Source organism: Andrographis paniculata, unplaced genomic scaffold (genome assembly GCF_009805555.1).
Source record: "Andrographis paniculata isolate CXL003 unplaced genomic scaffold, ASM980555v1 Contig75END, whole genome shotgun sequence".
Lineage (NCBI taxonomy): Eukaryota > Viridiplantae > Streptophyta > Magnoliopsida > Lamiales > Acanthaceae > Andrographis > Andrographis paniculata.
Window position 1 is genome coordinate 1,819,250 of NW_026137612.1, and position 8,593 is coordinate 1,827,842.

An 8,593-nucleotide genomic window follows, 5' to 3' on the forward strand; every position below is an offset into this window, starting at 1 on the left:
ATAAATATTTATTGAAGAAATATTATTGACAATATTAAAAAAAATACTACAAACTTTGTGAATTGTTCTAAGACAATTAAATTTATTTTTCAATTACATTTTTTAATGTATTAATTTATTTATACTATTTTTTATACTCCCTTTGTCCCATAACAAAGTATTATTTTTTCATTTTAGTCCGTCCGATAACAAAGTATCTATTTCTTTTTTTTTTTTTTTTTTTTTAGTAACTGTACTATCTACCTAACATTACAAATACCCTTACAACTTACAATATATTACAAAAATGTCGTTACCTTTATATCACACATAAAAATAAGGTTATTATAGTCGTTTCTATTTTATTCTTAGTGTATCCCAATATAATACTAATATTTCTAAAACTATATGAAAAAAACAAATGGATATTTAGTTCTGAGAAGATGGGAGTATTTATTATTTTGAATAACAATAATTAATTTTTAACAATTTAATAATTATAAAATATTTTATAAATATATATTAATATAAAAAAAAAATATATCAACAAAATAATTAATTTATCACTTTTTTTTCCTCTGGTGTATATATATATATCTATATATAGGGAGAGGGTTTTTTCACACCTTGAATGTTTGTTCGAAGTTTATCCGTGAAAAAGAATATGTGCGGATTTCAACGTTATTTAATGGAAAAAAATTTAAATTTAAAAAATTGAGAATTTGAGCTCATCCGTAAATTAAACTGAACTGATAATTGATTGATAAACCAGCCCAAAATCAAATCCAAATCTAGAACCCCAAAATCGATATCAGACACGGTACCTAAACTCACTCGAGATCGGAATCAAGATGGAAATCGGCACCACAACGCTTTGAATCCAGTTTGAAAATGGAACAGTAGCCTCCTCCATTCATTTCCAACAAGAGCCCTAGTTACTACAACACTTCCCCTTCCCCTCCAAATCAACCCTGCTAATCGGTCAACTACACAGTTTCAATCTCCATTCTCCATTACCAAACCTTCGGTGTTGAAGTACATAATCGATCTCTAGATAAATTTGATCTACATGGTTCGAATAGGCGTTTAGTGGAGCTGTATTCTCTGTTTTGGTAAGTAGAGGAGATTCCGATGAATGCGGCGGCGACTGGCAATATGAGCCCCTCTGCACCGGCGGCAGGCGGCGGCGCTCAGCCACCTGGTTTGAAGACTTATTTCAAGACTCCTGAAGGTAAATATAAGCTTCAGTACGAGAAGACTTATCCTCCGGGCGCTGTTCATTATTCCCACGGTAAAACTGTTACCCAGGTTCGTCTATTGCTCCGTTTTATCTTCTAGGTTTACTTGACCCCCACAAATTTGTTGTTTTCTGGGTATCTGTAAATTTCTGCCCGTGTAATTACTGAAGTAATTCTTAATTTTCAGGCGCGGAGTTTGGTCTAATTTAGCTTCCGTAAGAATGCCAGTTTTATTAGTTATAGTTCTCTGCGGCCTCAGGAATAAGTTTGGGTATTTGGAATGATCAATTGAATAAATGATTCTGTGTATGTTGGAAATAAAGGTTTGATTTGTTGGCTTTTTATGTGTATTTGAAAATACATGCATTTAATGTGGATGTTGTCGACAAAGGTTGAACTAGCTTACAATGTGCTTTGCACACTTTTCGTCGTTGTCCAAGATTCGATTTTGGTAGATATACATTGTCTAAGGTGGACTTGAGTGAGGAAAATGGGATAAGCAGAAATGCTGTGCCCTTTAGTTACTGTCCTTGATTCTTGATTTAAGCTTTACTGGAAGCTCGATATCTAAAACCATTTGGTTGAGTGTTAAAAAGTTAATGAAACTGCAATTCCAAATCCCTTTTATTGTAATAACAAATTTGTTTTCGTGCTTTTCTCCTTGGAGGGGCAATTAAAGACGAAATAACTGAAAAAATGACAGTTGTTGATTTATTTTTCATTTTGTTGTCAGATGACGATTGCCCATCTCAAAGATAAGCAAATACAAGCACCTGGACAGTCATCATCAAGTTACGGTGTAAGTGGTGGAGTGAAGTCAGCAGCAGCAAGGTTTTTGGGTGGTGGAAATGGTAGCCGGGCACTAAGTTTTGTTGGAGGTAGTAATGGCGGAAGTAAGATTGCGAATGGCAACAGTAGTAGAATAGGATCTGTAGGAGGTCCAATTTCAAATAATGTTGTCAGCAGTTCAAATTTCGATGGTGAAGGAACTTACTTGGTGTTCAATGTTGGTGATGCAATTTTCATTGGGGACTTAAATTCTCAGGATAAGGTAACTTTGGCTGTTATTTTCGATTTAAAGTTGATTAATTCAATGGAATTGTTTACAGGAGGTGGTTTATTGTCTATCTAGGATCCTATCAAGTCCATACAATTTAGCAATTCTAATCCTGTCTGCCATTCATTTGACCCTGATGCAAAAGATGGACATGATTTACTTATTGGGCTGAGCTCTGGAGATGGTATGTGTCCCCTCTTGACCTTCAGCTGGATTAGTACATCTATTTTACATTTTTATTAAGTCAAGTGCGCTACTTAATTTTGTAGTTTATTCAATGTCGCTGAGACAACAATTACTGGATACGGGGAAGAAGGCTGTTGGGGCACAACATTATAATAAAGATGGATCTGTCAATAATAGGCAAGAGTTTCGTCATTTTTTCTTCTTTTTGGAGCTTTTATCTTTCTTCCTTTATTTTTTTTTCGAACTATTCATATGCGACTTGATCTTTAATTACATGTAGCTTTTGCCGCTATAAGAGTTGTCTTGAGTTGTCTTTTATAAATTCTTTTCCTACCATAAGAGCACATATTTTTAATTTTATTTACTTTGTTTAGGATTCATAAACATGATAATCCTTGTTATCCAATAGTTGTTGAAATATTGAGCAATTATTATAAATTTTAGCATGGATTTTGTGGGTCGATCGAGACCAGTACGATGCCTCATTCATTCCTTGAATTTCTCTTCAAGTACCTTCACATATAAGCCTTTGCACTGAATACCCAACATGACCCTACAAATGGGAGGTCACCAAATGATACCAGGCTTAAAGGAATCGGGGACAATAATTTTCTGAAACCCGACCTATGCCAGACTGCAAGTCATATAGAGACATGATATTGTAATAACTGCAACCCATTGACTGAACATATACCTCATTAACTAATTGTATATCTTCATGTAGAATATTATATTATGTTAACCACAATAAAACATGGATTTCAACTGGGAAAAATGATGACCAGTCCCCCTCGGCCACCGTAAAAAGATTACTTTATTGAAATCTGTCGCATTCATTGAACATGAAATCAGGGCTTTTATTATGTCTCCGGAACAATTTTAATACTAACAGAATTCTAAAGGCATGCCATTTGGCGAGGCATGCATAACTCATATTTTTGTTTATTAGGGTTAATTATGGTTAATTTAGTTTGTTTTTGCATGCCATTAAGATTCAAGAGCTTGACAAAGATAACAATGATAAGCAAAGAGAGATTATTTTGAGTTTGATTAATAAGATTTTTATGTTTTGAAATAGGCCTATTTGCTATTACTTCAAACTCTTATGCCTTTTGGTTTATTTTTTACGTTGGGATTCTTCAACGGTTATATTTTGTTTGTTGATAGAGTCATATTTAATTGCATATGTAAGTATTATGTATCTTAAAATAAATTAAAACTTACAGTGCCGAAAAATGGGACGACACAAGTCTTGCATGCGCCATACCTTCCATTTACAGTATGAATCCTAGCAAGTGTTTTACAAATCCATTTTATTTTAATATATTCTTCATGATTCTGTCAAGGAGTTTGAGAGGCTTTACGTACTATTTACTTATATGTTAATTGCGCATGGGGATATATATGGAACTGTATGAAACCTGCATCTTTATCCTTTCTGTTATTAAATCTATATAGCAGCCACTCAATCACAACTGTTCCTTTCTTCTCTGATTCTTTTGCTTGCTTACAGTCGCTGCACTTGCATTGCATGGATCCCCAGCGGTGATGGAACATTCATAGTTGCACATGCTGATGGAAATATGTATGTATATGATAAGGCAAGTTCTTGACTTTATTTTGGATGAATTATTTGTTTCTTGTAATGAAGACTTCTGACAGAACTTATAATTAGAATTCTTTCCTATTTTCCAGAAAAAAGATGGTTCTGGTGACCCTTCATTCCCTTTGATAAAGGATCCAACTCAGTTTTCTGTAATACATGCACGAAATAGTAAGGTAGTCATTGTCTGTTTCTTTTCTTCATGTTATTGTTTCGCCGTTCTAAAAATATCTCTGTTGATTTATTTATTTATCTATGAAATGATGTGTTTTTCAGTTGTTGAGGAAAAGAAAATTTAAAGTTAGTTGATTTGGGCTGATTCTTAGTTCTCATCATTTGCTAAAAGTTACCATGGTCTGAAGCACCTCCATTTTTATTTTATTTTATTTTATTTTCCGGCTATTTGTAGAATCCAATTGCTAGATGGCATATAGGCCAAGGGTCAATAAATGGAATTGCTCTTTCAACCGATGGATCTTATATGGCAACAGTAGGAAGGGATGGTACTGCCATCATCTTACCCCATTCTATATATTTGTGTTTCCATAGTTGCAATTGGCTTTCCCGTCTCCCTTATATGCAAGGAAATTTATTGATGGATGCAGGTTATCTCCGAGTGTTTGACTACAAAAATGAACAGCTTATATGCGGTGGAAAAAGCTATTATGGTGCTCTTTTGTGTTGTGCTTGGAGGTGAGTAAAAGTGATTGCATGCTAAGAAAATCATAGCTTAATTATTACCTCTTTCTACATCCAAAGCAGACAGTTCCTAATATATGTGTAAATAGGAAGAAAATGCTCGAAGTAGTGTTATTGTTTGGATTTCGAAGAAAAGATATTATTGATTTTTATAGAACATGCTTTTAAAATCTTTTTTGTATGCAAATGTTTTCTTGTTTCCCCTCTCAGTATGTCAATAATATATACTTTATTTTTTCTTCTGTGTTTTTTAGTTTGTTTTTAAGAAGTAAAAGATATTCGATAGTGTTCTCACATGTAACGACTGATAGTCTTTAAAACAACAGCATGGATGGAAAGTACATATTGGCTGGAGGAGAAGATGACCTGGTTCAAGTATGGAGTATGGAGGATCGAAAGATTGTAGCATGGGGTGAGGGACACAACTCTTGGGTGAGTTCTCGGCTCTTTCTTTCTTTCTTTCTTTCCTTTCGGCATTGTGATTTCTTACAGAGAGAGGCTGGCAGGTTAGTGGTGTGGCGTTCGATTCATACTGGGCGGCTCCAAATGCAGATGATGCCGGGGAGAATATTGTATACCGTTTCGGATCTGTTGGCCAGGTATGTACCTAAAAAGCATTTTATTTTCAGTTCATTTAAGTTGAAGCAAGGAAATACTTGAATCTGCGAATCCTACCGGTGTTTCTGGCTTTCTGTGGCATTAGTACAAACATGTTTGTTGTGAGAAGAAACTTTTTAGTAAAGATGTAGTTTATATGAGGAACACCCTCGAATACAACGTGACACGCCTGATATCATGCAGGATGCGCGGCTGCTTTTATGGGATCTGGAAATGGATGAGCTCGTGGTGCCGGTTCGTCGCCCCCCTGGAGGATCTCCCACTTTTAGCGCGGGAAGTCAGTCGCCGCATTGGGACAATGCTTGTCCTTTGGGCACACTGCAACCTGCTCCGAGAACACGTGACGTTCCAAAGCTGTCCCCTCTAATCGCTCATCGCATCCACACGGAACCCCTCTCCGGTTTGATATTCACTCAAGAATCTGTTCTCACAGTCTGCCGGGAGGGACACACAAAGGTTTGGATCAGGCCCGGTTTGACTGAAAGTCAGTCGAGCAACCCCGAGCCGGCTATCTGTTCCAACTCCAAGGACAAACTTAGTAGGTAAATAAAGTTGTCAATTTTGGGATGAAGGTTTGTAGAGTAGATGGGATGCTGTGTTGGTTTCTACAAATTAAGCAACAATCGCAATCGACGTCGACAGGCTGAAAGTGTCTTGGTGTTGCAATGAGCCTCAGAGATGGGAGTTTTTGCACCATTGCTACTACTGAGGGAGAGCTGAGCTGCCCAAGGAATTATTTATGAAATTCCAAGACCTGATTTTTAACTCTTTTTTCTTTTTGCCAATGTTGGTTAATTTATTATTACAGTAGTAGATGTGTTTCTTTCTATTAAGCCAATTTTGCCAAAAGAAACTATCTCCTAAATCTGCACAAAAAAGACTGCCCTAAATATCCACACAAAGAAGACAGTACCAACTACCAAGTCGAGGGTGTAGTTTATGCAAAGGATATAAGAACACAGGCCATTCAAGCATCACAATCGAATTTAAAAACAAGAACAACACAGACTTCATAAAAAAGACTCATTTGCCTTTTAAGACTTTTCGGCCTGGTTATTCAAGCAAGTATTATGTGAGTTTCGGAGGCAATGAGGCGGATAAATAGGAGAGTAAAAGAAAGCCCGGAAGAGTAAATAAAAACATGTTGAACATACTGAAAAACTTTACAGAATCGGTGCAGCAGCAGCTAGTTTTCATCGTTCATCAGCCCCATTGTTGACCTTGATCTCTAGCAGACGTTCAACTGGCTGTCGGCATATTGGACACCTGTTTGTTTGGAACCTCAAGACTTTTGCGCACTCGCTGCACATACACTGAAATGGAATGGAGAGGTTAAAAGTTAGTAGTATCACTTGCAAACTACCAAAATGAAGCGAGCCGAGGATGAGGATGAGGATGGTTTACCATATGTCGACAGGGAAGAACAGCAGTGTCTCGGGGTTCAGAAAGGCAGATGACACATTCTTTTCCAGGATCATTCCCATCAAATTCACCCTCCACGGAATTCCCAATCCCATATATCTCTTGTAGCTCGTATCTCTTGCAATCTACCCACAAGATTTGCTTCACCACTCTAACATGATATTCACCCTTATCTTTCTCGAACACAGCCTGTGTGATCTGAGAGTTTGTGGATCCTCCTTTATCAGCAGCAGGGTTTCCAGCTCGACTATCTTGAGTTGTCTCCGCCTTAACGGCCAAAGGGTAAACTTCCATGTCCCCATCTCTTGACAATTCTCCCTCCTCGAATTGTGAGAAATCTATCCCAGTTCCTAGAGGCTGCCTGAACTTTTGTGCCAAACCCTTTTCGAAATGGACAGTGATGGGTGGATGTAAGCTTTCCTTTGTTGGAGTCAAGGAACAGCCTTCACCTTCCTTGGCAAAGAAAATTATAGTGATGCTGCATCATGTAGAAAGGAAAACAGAAATCAGAGTTACCACCACCCAAAACAGCATATCTTATATATATATATATATATATATATATAACAATGGCATAAACTGGAAATAAATGGATAAATAAGAGAATGAAAACAAAATCTGACAATTCAATTCTACTTCCATTTGATTTTTGAATGAAAGGCAGGGAAATTGGAAAATCAGTGATGGAAATCTCCACAAACTCGAATTAACACGCGAGCTTTTTGCAATCAGATCACATGAAACTCTCTCTTGCAAATATATATATATTGATAATCTACGGAACAGAGCTTAAAGAGAAAAGGTTGCTATCTATATACCTTCCGGCGACAGTGGCGTCGAACGTAAACGCGACGAGGTGTTTCCCAGGATTCTCTTCATCAGGTTCGATCCTCAATGTTTCCTTCTTCAAATTAACATCATTCCGGATCGTAACCGCCTTCTGGTGCTCCACATAAGGGGGCGGAGGAGGCGGAGCTTGCATCATCGGACCATACGTATATCGACCGTTCACCCAATTAACCGCGTGTTGCTGATCGTACGGAGCCGGCGGAGGCAGCGGCATCGCTCCCGGCGGAGGAGGGGCATAATACCCAGGGTGCTGATAATAGGGGTGATAATTAGGGTTGGGGTATTGCGACGGAGGGTACGGTGTCGCCGCCGCGAAGACGTACCTATTGGCGGTGATCTCCGGCTGCGGAGCCTGCGGCGGAGGCGGAGGAGGGTGGTTCCGCCGGCTGGAACTCCTCCTCCGGCCGTGCACGCCGCTGCTCCCGATATTACCCATGGAATCCGCAGAATTCTCCTCGCTCCGTCAACGAATCGGCAAGACCGATCGAATTCTTGGGAGATTGGATAATGAGGGTGGTGGGGAAAGGAAAATCGATGGAAGGGAAGTGGAAGAAGGAATCTGATAGTGGTGGAGATTGAAGAATTGGGTAAGAATGGTGAATGCGGTTGCGTAAAGCTCACCTGAATCACCTCCGCCTCCAAATTTGGGTTCCTTGGTCTGTTTACATGTCGGCACCCGGGACCTTAGCACCCGTGAAATCTACGCCGTCCGTAGTGGACTACACCGCGACTCCATAAATTTAACGGTGTGGATCTACTTGGCGTCCGAGTCCTAAAGTGGAAAGGCAACGGCGCTGTGTAAAGTTCGTATTTTTAAAAAAATTTGGGCCGTTTTCTGTAACTTACAATTGAGATAAAGTTTTCGTTGGTGGAGATACTATTTCAGACATTAAAAATATTTTAATTTTTCTGTTATAAAAAAATACGTCTGTTTTTCTAATA

At 38.2% G+C, this 8,593-nt stretch overlaps 2 protein-coding genes across 2 annotated transcripts; one reads left to right on the forward strand and one right to left on the reverse strand.

Annotated features, from left to right (window-relative positions):
• The first annotated feature begins 736 nt into the window (after positions 1-736).
• Positions 737-6,238, forward strand: LOC127266284 (uncharacterized). The gene is made up of 11 exons (XM_051296474.1): positions 737-1,287; positions 1,951-2,268; positions 2,350-2,458; positions 2,544-2,637; positions 3,974-4,061; positions 4,156-4,239; positions 4,473-4,566; positions 4,669-4,756; positions 5,089-5,194; positions 5,269-5,361; positions 5,564-6,238. The coding sequence occupies exons 1-11, from the start codon at positions 1,111-1,113 to the stop codon at positions 5,924-5,926; spliced, it is 1,614 nt and encodes a 537-aa protein (XP_051152431.1). The 5' UTR covers positions 737-1,110; the 3' UTR covers positions 5,927-6,238.
• A 151-nt stretch (positions 6,239-6,389) lies between these two features.
• Positions 6,390-8,273, reverse strand: LOC127266285 (probable E3 ubiquitin-protein ligase LOG2). Its single transcript, XM_051296475.1, has 3 exons — positions 7,621-8,273; positions 6,785-7,280; positions 6,390-6,693 (listed from the first exon to the last, which is right to left on the reverse strand). Exons 1-3 carry the CDS (start codon positions 8,085-8,087, stop codon positions 6,574-6,576), a joined length of 1,083 nt encoding a protein of 360 aa, XP_051152432.1. The 5' UTR covers positions 8,088-8,273; the 3' UTR covers positions 6,390-6,573.
• Between the last annotated feature and the right edge of the window lie 320 nt (positions 8,274-8,593).